The sequence below is a fragment of the Rhinolophus ferrumequinum genome, chromosome 17 (genome assembly GCF_004115265.2).
Source record: "Rhinolophus ferrumequinum isolate MPI-CBG mRhiFer1 chromosome 17, mRhiFer1_v1.p, whole genome shotgun sequence".
Taxonomy (NCBI): Eukaryota; Metazoa; Chordata; class Mammalia; order Chiroptera; family Rhinolophidae; genus Rhinolophus; species Rhinolophus ferrumequinum.
The window spans coordinates 8,311,309-8,335,797 of NC_046300.1; the positions used below are offsets into that span (position 1 = coordinate 8,311,309).

The window sequence follows — 24,489 nt, forward strand, 5'->3', positions numbered from 1 at the left end:
AAGGGAAGAGGCCCAGATCAGAGAAAGCGGATCTGCCTATAGCTTCCCAAATACCCACCTTTCCTTTTTCGATTGCAAATATGAGAAATGGTCAAAGGTTAATTTGATTTATGCTGCCTCTGTGCTTTGATACACTTTCTGTAATTCACTAAAAACTTGATCAGTGCTGTAATACTTTTTGCTACTCTTTATTTTCACTTTATATTGCCGAATCTAGGAGGGGTTTTTGGTCTGGTAACTTTTTTCACTGAATTCTCATCACATGTATTATTATAATTTCTATGTAAAAAAGCTTGTTCTGTGGTTTCCCTGCAGAAACACTGATCTAGTCCCACTTTCACACTGTTTGGATGAATGACAAGCCCCAGGAAAGGGAAGGAGCCAGCCTGCTCTTCTGAGCTATGTCTGTGCTGGAATAGCCTCAGGTCTGGGGCTGGCTTGGGGGCGGCTCCCCTCAGCCCACTGCTCTGCGCAGGCTACCTACTCCTTAAAGGATCTGCTTCAGGAGAGGCTTTGGCGATTGGTGGCCGTGCTCCTCTGCTCCTCCTAGCGGACGTTGTGTGCATGTGCACCGGGGCGTGCAAAAGGGTGCTGAGTTAATATTATCTGAGTTTCAAATTGTTCAAATAAAATCTGTTGTAAAAATTCAGTTTATGAAGAGTATGCTGGGAAGATGGCAGAGCAGGAGGCCCTAGGAATCTATCTCCCCACCAAGGTAACAACTGCACTGGCAGGATCTGTCTGATGTAACTACGAGGGTGCCAAAAAAATGCATACACATTTTTAAAAAGGCAAACTGTATTAATACCGATAACAAAAGATGAATGAATACAAGTCACGTTTAACTTCTGCATTTACAAGAGGTGCTCAAATGGTAACATCAGCGTCCAGACACTTCTGATTACGGCGAACTACTGCTTGAGCAATGCTGACCAAAGTGTTAACATCTCTTAAAATGTGTATATATTTTTTTGGTACCCCCAGTGTTTTGGAACTCTGGAGTCTACTGAAGGCCTGCAATTTGCAGAGGAAGGCATGGATGGGAAACATTGGTCAATTTCAGCCCTTAGCCAGTGCCAACTACCCAGCCCACAGCCCTGTGGCAGGCAGCCTTACACGTGTTCCTGGAGCAGCTTGCAGTTTTTTGGGGAGCCAGACAGGCAATAAGAACCTTGTCCTCCAAATAGGAGGGATCTGTGCTCTGATCACTGAGTGCTACTTCTGATCTCAGAGGTGCAAATAACAAAGCAGATGTTGCTGCACTTCCCCCTCTGGCTGAAGTGACTTCCAGGGGACTTAAAGGGCCAGTGCTTCCCCCTGACCGCCTTGGTTTTCCTCTTTTTACCCTTTTTAAGAGCCAAACATTGAAGACTCTGACGTGACATTGAAAAGCAACCACATATACAGGGGAAATGAGAGTCCCCATAACCAGGAAGAGGCTGAGGCTCAGCAAAGACCTGAGAAGACCTCAAGCTCATACCTCCAGCTGATTCCTGGCATCAAGGCAGTCTACAACAATAAAAACAAGCACCGCCGACTCCACCAAACCCTAGCGAAGGGGGAGATTCTGATTGCCAGGGTTACCACGATTAGATTCAAGTGTCCAGTTTTCAACAAAAAAGTCATAAGGCATGCAAAGAAACAGGAAAGTATGGCCCATTCAAAGAAAAAACATAAACCAGTAGAAACTGTCCTTGAAAAAAAAAGAGGCAGATCTACTAGACAAAGACTTTAAAACAATTGTCTTAAAGATGCTCAAAGAACTAAAGGAAGATGTAGAGAAAGTCAAGAAAATGATATAGGGAACAAAAAGGAAATATCAATAAAGAGAAAATGTAAAAAGAAGCCAAAAAGAAATTCTGGAGATGGAAAGTACAGTAACTGAATTGAAAAACTCACTAGAGGGATTCAAAGGCAGATTTGAGCAGGTAGAAGAACGTGCAGCGAACACTTAAGATAGAACAATTGAAATTATCAAGTCTGAGGAACAGAAAGAAAAAATATTGAAGAAAAGTGGACAGAGCCTCTGGAACTTGTGGGGCAGCATCAAGCAGACCAACATATGCATTGCTGAAGCCCCAAAAGGAGAAGAGAGAGGGAATATTTTAGAAAATGGCCCCAAACTTCCCAAATTTAATTAATATGAACATCCAATTCATTTGCCCAGCCTGAGCCTCTTCCAGCAGCTCCTCCACACAAGTGGCCTGCCTTGTCTTGAGCTGTGAACTTTCCCAAAAATCCACAAACCTCACGAGTGGTGGCTGCCCTAGGCTTGACACTGCAGACTTCCCCAAAGGTCTGAAAATCCCACATAAGCAGCGCCACCCTCGGCTCACACACAGATATTCTCAAACCCCAAACAAGCAGCAGCTGCCTCAGCAAACATTGTAGTTCTTGCCAAGTGGCCCCAAGCCCAGCACAAGCAGTGACCAGTCTCAATTTGGATTGTAACTCCCATCAAGTGGTTCCAAGCCTGGCATTAGGTGGCCGCCAGTCTTGGCCTGTAACATAGCTCCAACTAAGCAGCCCCAAGCCCAGCACAAGTGGCAGCTGGTCTCAGCTCGCATCACAGTGCCCACCAAAGGATCCTAAGCTGGAACAAATGGCAGTTGGCCTTGTTTTGCAGCACAGCTTCTCCGAAGCACCTCTAAACCCAACACAAGCAGCAACCAACTACAGATCACCTGGTAGCTCCTACCAAGAGGCTCCACACTCAGCACAAGAGGCAGCTGACCTTGGCCTGCACCAGAGTCCCTCTCAAGAAGCTCCAGACTCAACACATCCCGTGCCTGGCTTTAGCTGCATCACAACCCCCCCCCCCCCATCAGCTCTACAACGGCTATACCTGAAGGGCAACCTCGGCTGGCACCACAGCCCCACTAAAGCAACTCCCACTCTATGGGCTCAGCCCTCGCACAACAGCGTGTCCACTGTATTCACAACCAGACCTCACAGCCAGTCAGCCTGAGGTTCAAACCCCACCCACTGACGTGTCAGCAGCAATTGAGGCCCAATCACAACAGCACAGCACACACAACCCATAAAGGGGACACCCGTGGAGCACCTGACTCAGGTGACCAGGGAGACTGCCACAGGACACCTTCTACATAAGGCCACTGTCACGACTGGGAGATGTAGGAGATCTACCTATACGTAGAAACAAACACCAGGAGTCAACCAAAATAAGGAGACAAAGAAACATGTCCCAAATGAAAGAACAGGACAAAATTCCAGAAAAACAACTAAATGAAATGGAGACAAGCAATCTACCAGAAACCAAGTTCAAAATACTGGTTATAAGGATATTCAATGAGTTTGGGAGAATAGATGAACTCAGTGAGAACTTCAACAAAGAGATAGAAAACACAAAAAAGATTTTTTAAAAACTCCAATCATAACTGAAGAATACTATAAATGAAATGAAGAATACACTAGAAGGAATCAACACCAGATTAGATTAAACAGAGGATCGAATCAGCAATCTGGAAGACAAGATGAACCCAAAGAGGCCCACACCAAGACATGTCATAGGTTAAAGACAATGAGAATCTTAAAAGCAGTAAGAGGAAAGTAGTTAGTTACATACAAGGGAGCTCCCATAAGACTATCAGGTGATTTCTCAACAGAAACTTTGTAGGCCAGAGAGAATGGCAGGAAATATTCAAAGTGATGAAAAGCAAAGACCTACAACCAAGACGGCTCTACCCCGCAAGGCTATCATTTAGAATCAAAGGAGAGATAAAGAGTTTCCCAGACAAGAAAAAGCTCAAGTTTATCACCACTGAACCAGTATTACAAGAAATGTTAAAGGGACTCCTTTAAGTAGAAAAGATAAAAAATATAAATAAGAAAATATAGGAAAGAAAAAAATTCTCAATGACAAAGGCAAACACTTAGTAAAAGCAGTGGATCAACCAACTATAAAGCTCATACACAGGTTTAAAGACAAAAGTAGGACGATCATGTGTAATTACAACAATAAATTAAGGGATACATACAAATATATATACACAAAAGAAATAAAAAATAAGGACAAAAAAAGTAGAGAGAGTGAATAAAAATTTTAGTGATTTCAGAATGTGTTCAAACTTAAAAGCAACCACCAACTTCATAGTTTGGTATATACCAACATAGTTTGGTATATATGAAGCACATGGTAACCACAAACCAAAAATCTGTAAGAAATAAGAAATAAAGAGAAAGGAATCCAAACCTAACACTATAGAAATTCATCAACCTACAGGAGAAGCAGGAAGAGAATAAGGAAGAGAGAACTATAAAAACAATAAAATGGCAATAACTATATACCTATCAATAATTACTTTAAACGTAAATGGACTAAATGCTCCAATCAAAAGACACAGGTGGCTGAAAGCATTAAAAAAAAAACAAGACCCATAAATATACTGCCTATAATAGACCCACTTCAGCTCAAAAGACACACACAGACTGAAAGGGATGAAAAAAGTTATTTCATGCAAGTGGAAATGAAAAAGAAAAAAAAGCTAGGGTAGCAGTATACTTATATCAGACAAAATAGACTTTAAAACAAAGACTGTAACAAGGACAAAGGACATTTCATGATGATAAAAAGATCAATCCAACAAGAGGATATGACTCTTGTAAACATTTATTCATCCAATGTAGACGCACCTAAATATATAAAGCAAATACCGATGGACATAGAGGATGAGATCAACAGTAGTTCTGTAACAGTAGGGGACTTTAACATTCCATTGACATCAATGGATAGATCAAGACTTAGAAAAATCAAAAAGGAAACAGTGGTTTTAAATGACACCTTAGACCAGATGGACTTATTGGTATTTTTAGGGCATTTCACATAAAAGCCGCAAAATATACATCCTTTTCAAGTGCACATGGAACATTTTCCAGGAGAGACCACATGGTAAGCCACAAAACAAGCGTCAATAAATTGAAGAAGACTGAAATTATATCAAGCATCTTCTCCAATCTCAATGATATGAAACTATAAATCAATTACAAAAAGAAAACTGAAAAACACAAACACATGGAGGTTACATAACATGCTACTGAACAATGAATGGGTTAACAATGACAGCGAGGAGGAAATCAAAAGATACCATTAAAACAATAAAACTGAAAATGAAAAAACAACCCAAAATCTATAGGACACAGTAAAAGCAGTTATAAGAGGGAAATTCATAGCAATACAGGCCTACCTCAAGAAACGAGAAAAATCGCAACAATCTAAACTTACATCCAAAAGAACTAGAAAAAGAACAATCAAAGCCCAAAGTGAGTAGGAGGGAGGAAATAATAAAGATCAGAGAGGAAATAAAGAAAATAGAGACTTAAAAAAACAACAAACCACTAGAAAAGATCGATGAAACCATTGATAAATCCTTGAATAAAACCTCTGAAAAGGTAAACAAAATTGATAAACTTTTAGCCAGACTCATCAAGAAAAAAAAAAGGGACCAAAAATCAGAAATGAAAAAGAAGTGACAACCAACACCACAAAAATATGAAGGATTATAAGAAAATGCTACAAACAATTATATATCAACAAATTGGTCAGCCTGGAAGAAATGGATAAATTCCTAGAAACACAGAATCTTCCAAGACGGAATCAGGAAGAAACAGAAAATCTGAACAGACTGATAGCAACTAATGAAATCAAATCAGTAATCAAAAAACACTCAACAAACAAAAGTCCTGGACCAGATGGCTTCACAGGTGAGTTTTATCAAACATTCAATTAAGAATAAATACCTATCCTCCTCAAACTATTCCAAAAAAGTAAAGAGGAGGAGGTTCCCAAACTAATTTTATGAGGCCAGCATCACTCATACCAAAACCAAAGACAATACAAAAAAATTATAGGTGAATATCCTTGATGAACATACTCCTACGCTGCTCCCTTAGTTGGGGCCTTCCACTGTTCAAACTCTTAGGCAAAATTTTCAAGAGTGAAATAAACAAATTGTCACTTGGCCTTGATAACAATGTTTCCAACTCTTTCACAATGAAGTGAACAGCAAAATAGTTTCTTGCTTGAGAAAGGAGCCTACATCAAATCTTCTAGGTCTGGTTTGCATACCCGTTTAGTCCAGGAACTGTGTCTCTATGATAAACCACACCATGGATGATTGGGGCTGGACCATGCAACCTCAGGAGGCAGAGGGAGGCATTCAAGAAGCAACATGGAAATGGAAGAATAAAGCTTCACTCAAAGGACTGCCAAATGAAACCAGTACTCCAGCGTCACACTCTCTGGATCCCTCATGAAGCCACCCATTCACTGGGCGTCTTTTTTTCAGGATTTCACCCCCCGGCCCTCTTCCCTGCCACTGGAGATTTGGCCTAATGCTGACCATGCCACACCAGTGCCTCTGTGCTCAAGGAATCTTATTTAAAATTCCACCTAACTCTACAGCAACTTTGTTTTGTTCACTGCTGAACCCACGGTGCCTAGAAGAGTATCTGAGATTAAGAAAGGGTTAACAAATGCTTGTTAACAGCAAGAATAATACATGAGTAGAACTCCAATACATAAAGAGGATGGATGAAGAGATCCTCTTAGTTCTCTTTATTTGGGGATCAAGCTTGCCCTCAGCTTGGGGCAAAGGGAAGAGTTGAGGCTGAAATTATTCAATACTATGTAATTCTTTAGAAAAAAAAATTTTTTCATAATATTAATTACAGAAACAACCTTTGGTTATTGGTCATTGTTTATTGCTAAGAAAGGTTGAAAACACTTGTAATACATGTTAAGCAAATTTTTCAACAATTAAAATTATGCCATCTACTCGTGCTTTAGCAATGTTATTTTAACTTCTGGCATTTTAAATAAAAATGAAATGTATCCAATCACAACGGCTGTCTCCGGGCACGGCACGGTTGTTTTGTTCTTTGTATTTCTCATATTTTCCAAGTTTTCTACAGCTTTTATGATCTGTTAATTCTTAGAAATGCAAAGTGACTAACTGTGCAGACACTCCTGCTCCCTATGAGCTGCTAAGAGGACTGTGGTACCCACCCACTACCACTGCACGCCCCCAAATGCAGAAACAGGTCATCTCAAACCAGCACAGCAGCCAGCATGGCCTCAATGCTGACATCTCAGACACCAGAATCAGGTCGGACAGTCTCACAATTGTGGAAATGCCTGCCAATTGCAAAAAAATAAGGAGTACAAACTGTTGGAGAGAAGGCAAAATTATTACGTGTGTATGATATAACTTGTGTATTTGGAAAAGCCAAGAAAATGAGCTGAAATACTATCAGAAAGAAGAGAATTAACAAAACAAATTGTTCAGGACAAAAAACAAAAGAAAAATTCCTCAACTGTTTTTCTCTACACTAAGCATAACAGGTAGAAAATAGGATGGGGGAGGGAGGAGGAGGAAGAACTCTCATTAACAACAACAAATCCCGAAATGAATGTAACAAGATATATGTAAAACCTACACCGTGAACAAAACTGTAGCTTTACTGAGAAGACTGAAAAAAAAAAATCTAAAGAAATGTGGAGGAAAGCAACCTCGTAAAGATGTTAGTTCTATGTAATCAATCCCTCAACGTTACGCGCTCACAAAATTCCCAACACTATTTTGCGGAGCTTGACAAAAAGATTCTAAGTTCATTTGAGAAGTATTCATATGAGAGTAAGTATGGAAAAGACGAAAAAGTTAGTATCACGAATTAGTCTTATCAGATACAATACTTAATTTAAAATCCCATGGGCCTGGCAGAGGAAGGCGGATGATGGAAGGAAACAGGAAATTCTGAAAAGACCTAAAGTACATAGACGAATTCAGCATAAGAGTGTTTCAAGACAACAGAAAAAGTATGGAGAGAAAGTTACAGTTCAAGCTGTCCCTCACATACCATATACTTAAATAAATGCCATATAAAGATTCACGTCAAAGCCAAAACCACAAAGTACTAGCGGAACACCATCAGTGACTGTTTACATCTCATTTGGGTGGCGGTCTTCTAAATGTGTATCAAAGGCCGATAATGTAAAGGGAAAGATGAGATGGACCTCGTTTATAAATATTTATATGTAAAATTTGAAAAGTTTGCATCAAAAACACAATAAACAAAACCAATGAACTGAGAAAAATATTTGCATCATATAACACAAAGAAGCGATACCATTAATGTATGAATTTCTTACAAATTAATAAGAAAAGGTATAACACTAATAAAAAAATGGACAAATGACATTAACAGACAATTCCTAAAAGAAGATATATAACAAACACATTAACAATTGTGAAACCTTACTATTAACCAAATAACTGAAAATTAAAATTAAATACCCTTTTCACCTATCAGAATGCCAGCACTGAAAAGGACAGCAGGAGCAGGCCCACGCCCTGCTGGTGGCATAAATGAAAACATACATCCTGTTCACCCACTAATTCCTACCAAAACAATCCTACTATAAGGGCCCAAGTACGCACAGACATGGGGCATATTTACCATGGCGTGAAACAGAAATAACCTAACGCTCTCTGAGAGGAGACTGATTAAACTACAGTGCAATGCAATGATCAAGGGCCATTAACAATACTACTGTTGTATGTTCACTGATACAGAAACAGAGCCACAATATGTTAAGTGAAAAAAGCAGTACGGGTGGTATATGATCCTACTATGGTTTTATATAGTATATATTATATATAAACACAATTTTAAAATATATTTTAAAAAACTGTGAAAAGGATTTTTAGGACTGTTTTCTTTGTTTTTTTAACATATTCAAATTTTTCTATCATTAATTTTGCTTTTACAGAGGAAAAAATACTACATTAAAATAAGAACACAGTCCAGATGGTTTCTTTATCTCCCTACCGAACCAATCCTGTTCACACCTACGTAAAATACTATCCTCCTACCTGTCTGAGCAACTCCAGCTTCTTCAGTTCCTCATTGTAGGCGTCTGGGTTTTCTCCATAATTCTTCAGGACAAACTAGAGAGAGAGAAAAGAAGGTAAAGTACGGCTAGAGGAGACTCCGCTGCGCCCACACTCTCTTCAGGGCTCAGGATCGAGTCCAGGCCCCCGACCTCAAGCTCACCTCCTAGGCCACAGGGACTCAATAACCGGCAGCACCAAGACGCTGACCATGGGGCCTCCTCTGTGCAAAGTCCAGGGCTCGGCCAGTGCAGGCAGCCAGGGAACAGAGCCAGCTGAGCATCCCCGAACAGGCCACAAATTCAAGCCTCCCTCAAGGACAGAAGCTTGCTGTGTTCTAGGGTCACAACCACAGTCCTAACCTGACAGCAAATGTAGGCAGGAGGCAGCAAACCAGAGTGGGAGCAAAGCCTTCTTCACCAGCACCCCCTCCTGGCTGGGAAAAGGCACCACAGATGTGCGACAGGAATGACCCACACAGAAGGGGCACAGGGAAGGCCGCTGCCCACACCAGAGAGGGGGGCTGGCATGCCTGCCCACTCACCACCTCAAGACTGACTGCCCTGGACAGTGAGCACACTCACCAAGCTGGAGGCACGGCCAGGGCCAAAGGGCCCCCACAGGAGGCAGCTGGAACCGGGCCCGCCACAGTGCGTGGTGTCCGGCTTAGCAATCTGCAGGGCCAGAGCCACTCATTCCACAGACACTGGGGCACTGGCGCCCACGGTTCCTTACAGCCCTACGCACGGTGAGTGAGGGAGGAGGCCGCTATAGACTGAGAAGAGGTGGCTGTTCTGTCCAGCAGCACACTCACGCCTTTCCTGGGGTCCCTTCTCAGGACCAATGGCACATGCCCAAGGAATTCGCCATGTGGGAACCGGAAGGCTGAGTGACAGTTCCTACCTGCCCTGGTAGGGAAAGGACAAGGACGGACAGGGCGAAGGCAGGCCACTGCTGAGCTTATTACAGGACCATCGGCCAGGTTCCCGAACCTAACCCTGACCCCTTTCCTGCTGGTTGTACCTCCTGAAAGTCCTGTGTGGCCGTGAGCTTTCTTTTCTATCCCCTTGCCACGTCCGGCCACCCCTTCAAATCCATGCCCTATTTAGTGGCCAGAACTGTCTTTCTAACACAACTCCAATGTCACACTTAACTTTAAATCCTCCTGAAACACACACACCCCTGGGGAAAAAATGAACCAAAACATGCTTTTCTCAGGAGAGTGAGATTATGGGAAATGAGGTGTTACCTAAAGAGAAAAACTGTAACCTGAAGAGAATGTGCAACAGCGGCTCTCCAGAGCCTCCAGGACCGAAATGAATCTCCTCAGCACAGGTTCGAGCCCCTTCACAACTTGCTCCCAACAGCCTTCAAGGATTGTCGTCTGACACCTCCCAGGGACACCCAGCCAACAGTCCTTCGGAATTACCGCTCTCAGGTCTCAATACTTGTCCACAGCTGTCCCTTCCCTCCCTACTAAGACACAACTGCAATGTCACCCCCTTGAATGTGAGCGGCTGCTCCCCACATTCTGAACAGGTCTCCATCAGACTGCGTGCCTCTAGCAGGGCCACGCCAATGCCGCCCCCCAATCATGAGCGCATCAGGAATGCGGGGGGCCGTATTAGATGTGCTGGATTCTCAGCAGGTGGTCGCCTTTACAGGAAATGCAGAGGATGAATGAACAAACTGAACAACACTAAAAGGAGACACTCAGAAATTCAGCAGACAGGACATTTTACCCAACGGCTAACCCAGTCTCTGAAAAAATCAACGTCATAAGGAAGGGGAAGGGCAGGAGACTATCCGAGATTAAAAGAGATGAAAGAAACAGAACTAAATACAATACAGGAACCCTGACTGAATCTGCATTTGGAAAAAGAAGTCATTAAAAAGTGTTTTGGGGACAATAAGTGAAATTTAAATATAAACTACAGCAGAAACTTCTTGTGGGTTTTTCGGTGAAACGATAATGTGTGGTTAAGTTATAATATACAGGATGTCCTTACTCTTAGCTTGTGCCAACATACGTACAACCGACACACACGTATGTATTTGGGGACACTCCTCAACTTACGATGGGGTTACATGCTGATAAACCCACTGTAAGTTGAAAATATCATAAGTCAAAGTGCATCTACTACTCCACTGCAGAGTGGCACCTGTTGTGTACCCTCAGGAGCACGTGGCTGACGGGGCGCCGGCTCGGGGGCACCGCCCAGCATCACGAGAATCATCTGGCACAGCGCTGGCCCGGGAAGACATCGATATTCAGAATCTGAAATATGGTTTCTACTGAACGTTATGTTACTTTCACATCATCATAAAGTCAAAAAATTATAAGTCGATATGCTGAAGTCATATATATGTATATACAGATGTGTATGTAAGTGTGTGTGTGTGTGTGTGTACACATATATACGGAGGGGGGAGAGGGAGGGACGGAAGGAGGGAGGGGGAGGAAGGGAGGGGGAGGAGAGAGGGAGGGAGGGAGGCAGGCAGGGGGAGGGAGAGAACACAAATATGGTGAATGTAACTATCAAAAGTAGGAAGCGAGACCTTGGCTGAGTACTATGCATATATTCTTTCAACTTTTCTGCATGTTTGAAATCTGGAGAACAAACGTTGAAGAGTAACTAAAGAGCTAAACAGTACCTGAAAAACACTTCCCGCCTATGTCAATGGTTCTTAGCCTTTTGTGGGTCCTCTGAGAATATGATAAAAGCCATGAAAGAAATCTTCAATGAGAAATTTTCAGCTACACATAAACACAAAAAAATGCCAACAATCCCGGGGGATTCACACCCCGAAGTGCACCTATGGGCTCCTGGTGAACAGTCCTCACTCTGATCTCCCCCACCCCCCCACCCCCTCCTCCAAAAAGCATAAATATAAAATGTGACCCAAGCTATTGGTAAAACGTAACTATCTAAATGGGAATTCCTTTTTGGTGAGAGATTTTAGCTGCCCACCCTGAGACTAGAGAAAAGAAGGGCAAGGGGAGCCTAGAGGCCTCGGGGGATCGAGGCCAAAGGGATGGGGACACCTGACATGGCGGGAAGCTCTGTCCCTGTCCACACAAAGGGGAGGGGAGGGAGCTGCCCCCCACTCCCAGCAAATGGTCCCTAGAGTGTCGGTGGTTCCTCCTCCCAGGTCAACAGCAGCAAACATTTACAGAGCGCCTCCCACAGCCAGGCTCTGTGCTGAGCTCCTAACACTGCTCAATCCTTATAAAACCCCAAGAGATGGACACTATTACCATCACCATTTTACAGATGAGAAAATTAGGAGACTGGGCATTGGCCACGGTCAAAGCACTAGCAACGGATGGGCGATGACTGAAACCCAGGTCTCTGGGCTCCAGAGTCCAGGTTCTTATCCACCCATTAGACCAATCCAGTTGTTTTTTTAAATGTGGTTCTCATAAATAGCTCTAAAAAGTGGGACAAGAAAACAAATGCCTGGCTACACAGTGAGTCCATGGACTAGCCACGTTACTTTTTAAACTCCGACAAAATCCTCTGTGACGGCTGATCACTGCCCCCACTAATGGAGTAAAGAAACTGAAGGTTCTTAAAGGATAGAGACCCTCTCACAGTCTCTCTCTGGTCCGGACTCTGCAGAGCTCACAATGAAGTCTGCGAGGATTTGAAGCTCCAGACAGAGCCTGAGAAGGCAAGGCCAGCAGCTCATAGGGCCTGGGCCTTGGCACCACAGCTCGAGAGTAAGAAACGTAGGCACCGACAGGATGCCAGTGCACCCACACAACTAACAGTCGGTTGAGGTTGGGAAGAACAGGCTTTGGAGCAGTTGGGGACCCTTTTCTGGGGGAAAAAAAGGAAAGAAAGGAGTTAAAAGTGAAAAACAGTAAAAGAGAATGGACAGGCCATTTCTTGAGAGACTAGAGTATTAAGTCCTGGCTGTGCCCTTGGGTTGCTGTGAGATCTGGGCTTGGTTTTTTCATCTGTAAAATGGAGTCAATACCGTGTATATCCGAAAATAAGATCTAAGCGGAAAATAAGCCCTAGCATGATTTTTCAGGATGACATCCCCTAAACATAAGCCCTAATGCATCTTTTGGAGCAAAAATTAATATAAGACTGGTCTTATTTTCGGGGAAACACGGTATTACCTGCTATGTTTAACTCACAGAGCTGTCAGAAGGACTTGAGCTATTTCCTAAACCAAGAAAGAGGGTGGTAGGCTGAAAATATTGTTTACAATATGCCAAGACCAATACTAGGGACTCACGCGCATTATGAAGTACATTCTTACAAGCTTAGGAACTATATCATGGCTCCATATTACAGGTGAGGCAAGTGAGGACCAGATTAGTTATGTAATCATTTCTAGCAGCTGAAGGCTACCCAGCTATTAAGTGGAGGAGGTAAACCCAGGTCTGATTCCAGGATCTGTGCTATTTCCATGGCTACTCTGCTCTTTCACCGAATGCTGGAGGCACATGAGATCATGGCCAACACCCAGCCTGGGTCCTGCCATTCCTCTGCACATTAGAAAAAGGGAAACCAGAGGTGAGCAACGGCAGTGCTAGAACTCCAATCCAGATTTCCTGACTCCCGACCAAGGGACATATACCTTGTGTGTCGCTTTCTCTTGTACTGTCATTCTTTTGTGTATGCTTTTTAATCTCCTGGGTGGCAGAGGTGTCTAGTTTTTACTCTTAATTTGATATAACATCTTGGAATTTCCTGGTGCTAATTAAAGCAATAACCCAAGAAGAAGAGGCAATAAAAGGCCTCATGTGTTAATACTGTCTTTGTTCACCATACACGTTATTTTCCTCCATTTGCAGGGTTAACTCAAAATGGGGTATTCCTTGGGCTGTTTCACAGAAACACAGGAGTTCCACATATAATATTGTTAATTAACAGAATATGTGCTCTGTTACTGAATTTTAAATGAGATTAATTTTATCCAGAGAAAGGAGCATTACTGCCATGGGAAATCTTCAGCCCCTGAGGGTCAGTAGCCGGAGGCGAAATTACAGGCCAAGACCACCAGGGTGAGAACAACTTCCTCCTCGCCTAGTCTTCCCACCCAACACCTGTGGCGTCTCCCCCACGTCTCTTCTGAACCCCACCAGTGAGGAAGACGCAAGTTACAACTCCTGGAGGATGCTAGAACGAACTGTCACTCAACCAACACTTGTTAAGCACTCTCTTCATGCAAGTATTTATTACTTCCCAAGTTAAAAAAAAGAATCTGATGTGAAATGGATATGGGTCTTTGGTGTATGAGATTAAAGTCAGAAAAGAATGACCTGGACAATCCAGGTCATCTGTGCCCGGAGCCACTCTGCTGTAAAACGCAAGTGGGCAGACAGGCTCCGACAGACCGGCTTGGTGACTCCAAATCTATGATAAGATTTAAGACAAATCACCACCACAGGTAACTGGCATTGCTGAGGGGCCAGAACACTTTCAGGCCTCTGGTTATCTTATTTCCCTTTCTGTGTGTGTGGCAAGCTTTTCAAGAGTCCACTGTCCCATGGGAAATCTGGAAAGGGGTCGGAGGGAGGTGAATTTCCACAAACCTGAAGACCAGGCTCTACCTCCATGTGAATAAGAACAGCAAGAAGAAGCAACAAGAGCATGCGCTCTGGGGTAGGTCAACTGAGTGACAGGAGCAGTAAGGCCTGTCTGAGTGTGGAGGGTGGTGCAATGGTCAGGCGGTTAAAGGGACTCAGAGGAGCTTCAACCTGGGTGATGAACGGGAGGAAAGAAATTCCTGGAAGGAGCGAAACAAGGACAATGACCAGATGTGAACATCCCTGCAAGAGAGGCCTGGGGAAGTGAAATCAGAGGCATGTGGCAGTGACGCGGTGGCAGGCTTTGAACAGCAGGCAGTTCCTCTGGAGGAACCTGGTGGGAAGGTGGAGAGTTAGAACAACCAATCAAGCCAGAGTGGGAAGACAGGAAAGGCCAAGAAGCCACCTGGTTGGCAGGGTGGCTCCCGTAAGGTCATCTGCCCTTGAGGATGGGTTACTAGGTGGATCACCAGAAGGGAAGCTGCATGAAGGCAGGAATTTCTGTCATCACATCCAGTCCAGGATTGCCAGGGCTGGTACATAATAGTCACTCAATAACTACTAGTCCAATGAATGAACAGGGACACAGGGAACACCGCAGTCCAAATGACCTTGACTTGAACTCAAGTGCAGCTGGTTACGAGCAAGCGTCTGGGACCAGAAGAGGCAAGAACTTCAAACACTAACACCTGTGGCCAATCACTCACTGATGAAGAGCACAAGGGTGAGTCAGCACGCTGGGCTCTAATGCACAGGTGAGAAGGTGCAGGGCCAGCAGCATTTCCCCACTAAAAATTACGTGGGTCCAGGTGTCCCAATCTAAAGCCTGGCACCGCAGTTCAACACCAGCTTGCTGCGCTCCTAGTACGCATTTCACATTATTCCATAATTGAAGGCACGTCCGTCACGAGCGAAAATCGACCGTAACCAATATGGGAGTTTTTTCCCAAAAGCCCAGCCCTCACAAAAGAAGAAACCCTTCATCTACCGCCTATTTATCCTCCAAAACCCACCTCCTCGGCGAGCCTTCCCTGACAGCCCCTCCGGGTCTGCTGCACAGACTTCTTCTCTTCCACTGATGTCACCATCTAACTTCTACATTTCCTCTACTAGACTATGAATTCCATGGAAAAAAAAGGATTGCCTCTTCTCTATCTCTATCATCAGGGCTCAACACGGTGCTTGACAGGTCTGTAAGGCTTGCAGCGAGATAATGAGGCTAGTCAGGCAGGTTGAGGAAAGTGAGCGCTTTATTCTGCGCTCCCGGGCAAGGTGCACCGACCGGCTCACGAGGGGCCGGCGAAGTCGCGCCCAGGGTAGAGGGAGGGAGGCATATATGCGGTTTTTGGGGTGGGGGTTGGCTGAGTGAGGGGGCAGATGAGCAGGCCCCCCAGCGCAGATCGGGCGCGAGCGGCTGTGTCCGGAGTTGCTTATCGCACCAGCGGTCTGCTGCCTTTTCGGGGAAACGCCAGGGGCTCAGTCTCTGTCATGCGGGGAGGGGTCTGACCTGGCTCCTGGGGACGGGTCTGACTTGGCAGAGGGGTATTTCTGGCTCCTGGCCGCTTTGACCATGCCCGTAGCTGACCTAACAAGGTCGACCTTAACCGAACCAATTTTTACCCTCCTACCCTAAATTCTTCCCCTCAGCTCCAAGTCATTGGTGAATGTTCTCGCATCTCTGAGCAAGGGTTTGGACAAGGATACCCGATGCAGAAGACAGAGTGGGGGCTCTAGGGTCGGGGAGGAGTCCAGGTCAGGAAGAGTTCCCAGGTGCAGTGGCTTCTGCAGTCCCCTCTGCAGGAACTGAGCTCCCGAGTAGCCTGAGGAAGCTGGCCATTCTAAAGCCCAGAGGACCCAGACTGCTGTTTCTTTTCAGTGGGTTCATGCAAATACACGCTACAAGCTTAACCTAGCAAATAAATGGTGGTTATCTGTCCTGGTCCCAAAGAAGGGGAAACAAAGAAAAAGAGCTGATGTCTAGGAAATCGTTTCTTCAGCAGCTGATACTGCCGCAGGCTAAGCAACTCCAGGCTCTTGCAGGGAAGTCATTGCTCACATAATAACCTCACTGGCTAGGTGTGAGCGACTGGAGCACTAAAGGCTAACTTCAAGCAAAACTATCCCCTAGGAGTTTCTAGGCTAAGATTTTATCCACTGGATTCCCAGAAAGTTACGGTCACCATCTCTAAATTCCCTCCCAACTGTCAGTCAGTCACTTGAGAAACATTTTCCTGAGCGTCAACTATGTAGAGGGGTCCCTGCTGGGCTGTGAGGAACATTCAGATGCCTCTCAGGTCACTTACAATTGAATGGGGGGAGGGAGAATGTTAAAATATAGTACACATAACTGTCACCAGGAAAAGAATGACAAGAGTTAGGGATTCAGAGAAGGAAAAGATTAACCCAAATGAAAAGGTTAAAGAAGGCTTAGGATGAGACAGAGCTTAACCTGGACCCTGCAAGATGGACAAAACCAATATACAGAGATTAAAGAAGGGCCCCAAACCCACCCCACCGGGCAAAGATGAGAGCTGGATGGGAGGAATTCCACAACCAAAGGCAGAGAATGTCCAGGGAACAGCAAGTGGCTGAGTGTGAACAGAATCTGGGATACTTCCATCAGAAGCACAAAGATCAAGCACATACTGGGCCCTCAAAACATGCTGAAGAACTGGGGTAGGTCAGGGAGAATTCTGAATAGGTTAGGATTGAACTAGAAAACAAAGGAGTTTTGTTAAGCTTTAGAAAAATGCATCTACTTGCACTAGTACGTGACAGAGCAGATGGAGAAGAGACCAAAGTCTAGGAAATATGTAACAAAATTTTGGAATTTTAGATCAATAAATCTAGTTGCTTGGTTTTATAAATGAGGAAAAGGAGGTACAAAGAGCTTAAATGATGGACTCAAGGGAATACAAATTATTGTCTGAACTAAAGCAGTGGCGGTGTAAAAAGACAAAGGGAGATAGCTTCTTGGGAAATGACTTCCAAACTCAGTTTCTTTCTCCTATTTCTTTTCTCAAGCACCCTGCTGCGCGGTGCACTATTTGGATTGTCTGGGACTTACTTTGGCAGCTGCTGTGCTAAACACATTGTGGTTACAAAGAAGCCAACCTGCAACAGCCTCCTGATTGTTCCTTTTCGCTTTGCTCTGACCCTCAATGCAACCTGGTGGCCCTTCCCCAGGCAGATGTCTCCGAGGGCACCGGACACCCAATCAACACATCTGGCCCCTCTTCGTACCAGCCACGCCTGATCTCACCATAAAGGTCCCTTGCCTCCATCAACGCCAAACCTGCCTGTCTCCTCCATGCAACTAAAGGTTCAACGCAACGACTGCTAAGGTCTCTCCGGGAACTACAGCACTGTTTGCCTCCTCCGGGCAGTTATGAAAAGCAGTAAACCTCCCCAAAATGACATAGAACTCTCTAATTTGGTTCAAAGGGCTCCCGAATAGGCTTCTTCCTCTAAGAAGACCAGACAGAATTGCACCAAGGGTCAGAGAGACCCCAATAGCAGAGGTTAGGCGTCCCTCGGGATCACCGGGGCTCTTGTCTTAAAACATATCCTTGGCGTCCGTCCCAGTCCAGTCGTAGACTGACCGCACACCGAGAGCCGGGCACAGTCGTTCACCCCAGACCGTCAGGACCGCCCACTGCTCCCCGCGGGGCGGTTCTGGCGTGAGGAGGAGCGGAGCAGAACTAGGTCCAGAGCGTCACACCGAGGAAGTGTGGTGCCACGGTGGGAACGGTGGATGGCCCCGGACAGAAGTCAGGAAGCGGGTTCCGACGAGACTGCGGTGCCAGCCCCGGGTGGGCAAGGAGGGGGAGAAAGATGTGCGGGCGCGCGGGAGTCGGCAAGGCCGAGGAAAGCAGGCGGAGGCCCCTCCTGGTCTCACCCGACCCTGCAATGGGCCTGGGGCGATGATGGACGCACAGGGGGCGTCACGCGCTGGCCGACGACGAAGATACGCGGAAGAAGTGGGGGTGGGGACGAGGCACACTCACCTTCTTCACGGCCGGCTGGAAGTGGAAGTCACCGGCCTCTTTGAGGTCCAGCCAGATCATGGGCATGCGAGGCACGGCCTCCATGGCGGACAGCGCCCACCGGCCACTCGGCCGCTCCCTAGCTGCTCCAGCTGCTGGCTCAGTCGCGTGCCCCGCCCCGCCCCTCCGAGCCGGAAGGCAGTCGTTATGCGGGACGAAAAATGCCCGCACGGCCTGCTGGGAGGTGCAGTCCCCACCCCGCCCGCGCAGTCTTTTCGCACATGTGCAGTTCAGTCTCCTCCGCGGTGTGGAGGGCGAATCGCCAACCCGAGGCGAAAGGGTTTCTGGGAGTAGTAGTCTTCCTCTACTTAACTACGAGGCACGGTGCGAGCGGGTTTCCTCCTCCCAGGCCAAACATGCCTGCTGGGCCTGGCATCAGGGCGCGGCGCTCCTCTCTAAGGGAAGGGCATAGAAAATGCACTCATAACTTATAGTCCCAATTGGTGTCGAGAGCCATGGAGGACGGGGGTAGGTGCTATGCTAGATAGAGGTAACGTGGCAGGCAAGTCGTCCAGAAGAGGTGACTTGAAAATAGCCCTAAATCACTTTACTCAAGGTCCTGGGTGTGGGGAACATACGGGGAGGCTGGGGGAACCCCTGTTGAGGTAAGTGGAGGTCATCATGAGGGCTTTGCCTTAAAAAAAAGAAAGAAAACTGATCCCTGAGAGAAGAGCCTCCTGGCTAGGAGGGACTAAGAAGAGAGCTAGGTATTTTGTCCCAAGTGTCTAGCTTTAGAACAGAGGAGTAATGGCCAGAAACTGGCACACTCGGTCCAGCCTGAAAAGCCCAACATTTCCGAAGAGACGATCGTGTCCACTTGTGATAATGGAGAAAGAGCGCCTAGATGGAGTGTAACGCGAAAAAAGGAGGCCCAGAGCCATGTGGGTGGATGGGGTGGAAGTGCATTCTGTCCAGCCACATGAATTTCTAGGACGCCCAGACTGTCTGGAAGGGAATCAGGGAACAGAACAGCTGTTGCCTCTGGGCATGCAAGGCACCAGTAGGTGACCAGTAGAGCAGGAATTTATAAATCATGTTTGTATTACCCATCTTTAGAAATAAAATAGAGAATAGTTTGGAGATACTGAGAGCAAAAGCAGAAGGAGAGAAACCAGTGAAGATCCTTCTGTAGTCTCCCAGGAGACTTGGTGTGGGGTTGTGGCAGAGGGAGGTGAAAACTGGGCAGATTTGAGAAATTTTTTGGAGGGGAAAAAATGTCAGAAGTTGGGATGAATGAATGAGAATGTCAAAGATGATATTCAAGTTTCCAGCTGGTATAGCTGGGTGGCTGCAGGGCTGTTTGCTGATATAGGGAAGTGGGAAGGAACAGGTCTGGAGGGAAAGAGCAAAGGTTCAGGTCTGTGTTAAGCTGTGTCTTGATGCCTTCGAGTCAGTCATTCAGGAGACAATGTGGAAGAGACATGGGATGTGGGGTCTGGGCTCAGAAGTGAGACTTCACCTACAATGTAGGGCCCAGGTCCTCTTTGCAGTGACACCCCCAAACCTTTCAAGTTTCAGTCAAGGGCTTACCTTCATGCCAGTTGGAGTTAGAACGAAAGAAAATGTAAGTACACCAATGATTGTAGCAACATTATTCACAGTAGCCAAAATGTAGAAACAAACCAACTGTCCCAGTGGATAAATGGATAAACACGATGCGGTAGACATAGAATGGACATACAATATTACTCAGCCTTAAAAAGGAAGGAAATCCCAACACATGTTCGAAGAAGCCATTATGCTGAGTGAAATAAGCCAGATACAAAAGGACAAATAGGGCCGGCCCGGTGGCTCAGCCGGTTGGAACTCTGTGCTCCTAATGCCGAAGGCTGCCGGTTCGATTCCCACATGGGCCAGTGGCTCTCAATGGCTTCGAGGTTCACATGGGCCAGTGGGCTCAACCACAAGGTTGCCGGTTCTCCCGCAAGGGATGGTGGGCTCCGCCCCCTGCAACTAAGATTAAACACAGCACCTTGAGCTGAGCTGCTGCTGAGCTCCCGGATGACTTGGTTGGAGTGTGTCCTCTCAACAACATAGTTGTCGGTCCACTCAGCATGGTGGGCAACTAACCACGGCAACTGGACCTGGAGCTGAGCTGCACCCTCCACAACTAAGATTGAAAGGACAACTTGGAAAAAATCCTGGAAGTACACACTGTCCCCCAATAAAGTCCTGTTCCCCTACCCCAATAAAATCTTTGGGGGAAAAAAAGGACAAATATATGATTCCACTTATATAAGGTACCTAGTGTTGTCAACCTCATAGAGACTAAAAGTGGAATGGAGGTTGCCAGGGGCTGAGGGAGGCGAGAATGGAGAGTTATTGGGAGAGTTATTGTTTAAGGGGTAGAGTTTCAGTTTCGGATGATGAAAAAGTTGTAGAGGGAGATGGTGGTGATTGTTGCATACCAGTGTAAATGTACTTAATGTCACTGAACTGTGCACTTAAAAATCATTAAAATGGTAAACTTTATGTTAGGTATATTTTACCACAATAAAAAAAATTTTTTTTAAGAAAATGAAAGACCTTGCAGGTAATTTTTTTTTCTTTTTAAGAAAAGAGAACAATTTGCCAGTATTATTAAAAGAACTCATTTCTGGAGGACCATCTTGGGGTTATCTGTTAAAGGTGGTGGAACTGAGAAGAAAGGCTACGCCCTGAAAAATCCCAACCATGAGGGAGGGGATACAAGAGGGGCTTGTGGGACTCTGTGACTGTTCTGTCTCTTGATCCATCAGGGTGCTGGTTATAGGAGTTTGTTTACTTACTCCTGTATGAGGTAAATAAACCAAGTTCTACATTTCTCTTTTGAGCATATTTTTGTATACATGTTACAGTTCATTAAAAAGTTAATATAAGTTACTTTCAGGTATAGTAAGGGCTTAAAGAGAAAGACAAATATCTCTAACTTTGAAAAATAGATATAGGAGACTATATAAAGTCAAGTAGGGGAGGATTTCTTAAACAAGCTATAAAAAGCATCAGCCATGAAGGAAGATCAATAAATTAAACTTCATTTGAGTTAGGAAATCCTGTTGAGCAAAAGACATCATAAAACACAGAAACCAGGTAAAGGGGCTTCACCTGCCAAATCTGGGGCAATTTGAGCATCAAAATAAAATAAGGATAGGAAGGATTAAAAGAATCCCCTCATGAGGTCACAGTTAGTGAGGTGAGAATAAAAGAATACATGAATTGGAGCATTTGAGATCTTGCTGCCTAGCTCATATGTCATGAGTTTTGGTTCAAATAAACTTATTAAAAATACATATACAGGGGCCGGATGGGTGGCTCAGTTGGTTAGAAAGAGGTTGCCCCAAACACCAGGTGGGTGGTAACCGAGGGTCAGAGGTCTGGTGTGGCAGGGGAAGGGAGAGGAGAAGGGAGAAAGGAAAAACAGGGAGGGGAGGGAAGGAGAAGGGAGGAGAGAAAGGTAAGGGGAAAAAGGGGAGGAAGCTGTGCTTGTCTCACCTGGCAGACTGAAAGCCAGGGCACAAGGGACCCCATTGTATCCGTTCCCTCCTGGACGTCATTCAGGCTCCTGGAGCTTAGGGAGGGGACTCAGAGGCAGCCCGCCTCACTTGGGCCCAGAGAGACGCTCCCATGGAAGCAGCAAAGGAGATGCCACTCAGTGATGCAGCACCTTTCCTCCCTCCAGAGCTGCCCGGGCCCTCCAGGAACCCTTGCAGCACTGGGTACTTTCTCCCTAGAAAAGGTTCCAACTTGACAGGTTTGCAAATATGCCAGAGGTCAGAGGCCTCCAAGGCCCATCCAGGATAACCAGAACCCCTCCTTAACTCCCGAGGTCACTTGGCCAGCAGATGGCGCCAAGGCCATAGTGCTGTGACAACATGGCCCAAACCTAGGGGGTCATGGGCTGCACAGAAGTCCAGCAGATTTGAAATTATGCTATTTTGCTCAGGACCAGGTTTAATTCTTGGGCGAGGGGCCCTCCTGTACCAGTGTCTGTGAGTGGAAAGGGAGCAAAAGAGGATATAGCCGTCCCCTGCCTAGGACAAACCGCCTAGTTCAGGCCACTGAAAGGGAGGGCCTCCAGGATAGATGGGGCACAGGACTGCCCAAATACACCCTCCTGGAGTGCCAGGCAGTGGGCAGTAGCACAGCCGAACATGACAGAACCTCAAGACGACCTGGTCTTTGCAGTGAGAACTTGGAGACTTGGGGGCGCCAAACCTGCCTGGTCAGGGCTGGGGTCAACTCTAGGACTCTCAGATACCAGGGCCTTCCTAGCCAGAGTCTCTGTGTCTGTAGGTAGTGGGGCAACTTGTGTCCACAGTGATGGTTCTGGAACATCAGGTGTGTGTCCCCCTGGGACCAACGGGGCCACAGCCTCTTTCTCCACCTGACTTGAGTTGTGTAAGCCACTTGGGCAAGGGCTAAGGGTTCCTGGATTCTGTGCCCCACCCCAAACACCCTATTACAGCAAGGGGTAAGCCGAGGCCCAAGAAGGCAGAGGCTTGCCCAAGGGCCCACTGGGCTTCCTTCTTCACAGTTCTCTGGCCCTTGTGAAAGCTTTTTGCTTCAACCATCTTCTCAAAGAGGCGTGGAAGCTACAGGGACATTCAGAAGGATCCACAGGTCTCAGCTGCCTGTGCTGCTGGATGAGTAAACTGTCATGGAGTGGAACCGCTCACCTGAGTGGGGTCTCTTGCCTCTTGCAGGTGGAGGCCTTTTCCCCGGATGTCCACTTGCTGGTCCCTGCATCCTCCAGCTGCCCCCCAAAGCCTCGCCCTCCCTTTGTCCCAACCTCAGGCCCCAGGGTCGAGTCACATGCCAGATGGGGATTGGGGAAACTTCCTGCTGGACTCCTGGAATCCTGCCCTCGCCCCCTGCAGCTCCGCTCCAGCAGATCGAGCCCCAAAGCCACAGCCCCACGCTGAAGGCAGAGTAGCGGTGAAGACCACTACCCTGGGTTGGAATCCCAGCACCTCCCAGCACCTCCACTTACCAGTTCTGTGCCTGGGCCCAGTTCTTAACCTTCTAGTGCCTGAGTTTCCTCATCTGTGTAAAATCGGCTAACTGGTTGTCCTCTGGTCAGAGCGTGGAGGGGTAAGAGCTCTGTGTTTGCTAACAGTGTCAGCTGCGTCCTGAGCCATCGGTGCCCTAAAAGCCAGCACACCTGAGGCTTCCTCTGCCTCATATGCTGGCCCAGGTCCTGTACCCACATTAGTTTTAACCCTTTCCCCACCCGTACAAGGTAAGAATTGTTATCTCTGCTTTAGGTGATGACACTGAACCCCACAAAGATGGACTATGAACCAGCAGAAGTGGCCGAGGTGGCATTTGAACCCAGGTCAATGGGACCCTGAAGTGGAGGCGGGGCTCACACAGCTGTACGCCCAAGCTGCTCTGGGTCAATTATCAAAAACAGGTTACTGAAGGATTTCTTATGTGGCTATAACAGACCTTTATCTTTTGAACTCATACTCTGTAAAGTCTACCTGTCAAAAAAGAAAAACCCACTTTACTTTCTTCCATTTGAGAGCCGCTTACCTAAGTTCCCAGGCCCAATTATACCCCTCCAAACTCAAACCTTCAGACCTGTCATAGTCTTATGATTTGATGGGATCATAAATGCTACTTGGTCTGTCCCCACCTCTCTCCATTGGATGCCTGAATCCTACATTGCTTGTAACATCATGTTGCAAATAACAGAGAAGTCCACTCAAACTAGCTTGAATAGTAACCTCCAGAGGCCCTGCACCTTCAGGCAAGGTGTGACCCAGCAGCTCAGTGATGTCATAAGGATCCGTTTTTCTTTCTCCTCTCTGCCTCCTGTGGTGCTAATCTGAGGGGCCTGCCTCACATCCCAGGATGTCTTCTTTGTCACGGCTAGTCATGCTTCCTTGTTTATTTCCAGGAGGAGAGAAAGTGCCTGGCATTCCCAGGCAAAGTTCTGAGACGTATTCTAAGTGGACCAGCTTCCTCACATGTGCACGCTGAGTCAATCACCAGTGGTGGTGGG

The 24,489-nt window shown here is 46.2% G+C and overlaps 1 protein-coding gene across 1 annotated transcript in view; it reads right to left on the minus strand.

The window, feature by feature from the left end:
• Window positions 1–18,687, minus strand: part of PTPN23 (protein tyrosine phosphatase non-receptor type 23) — a 29,611-nt gene extending 10,924 nt beyond the window's left edge. Inside the window, exons 1-2 of the mRNA XM_033132694.1 lie at window positions 18,465–18,687; window positions 8,892–8,966 (exon numbers count right to left, since the gene is read on the minus strand). Coding sequence (XP_032988585.1) covers window positions 8,892–8,966; window positions 18,465–18,548 — 159 coding nt within the window. The 5' untranslated portion in view covers window positions 18,549–18,687. The remainder of the gene's footprint in view (window positions 1–8,891; window positions 8,967–18,464) is intronic.
• Window positions 18,688–24,489: the final 5,802 nt, after the last annotated feature.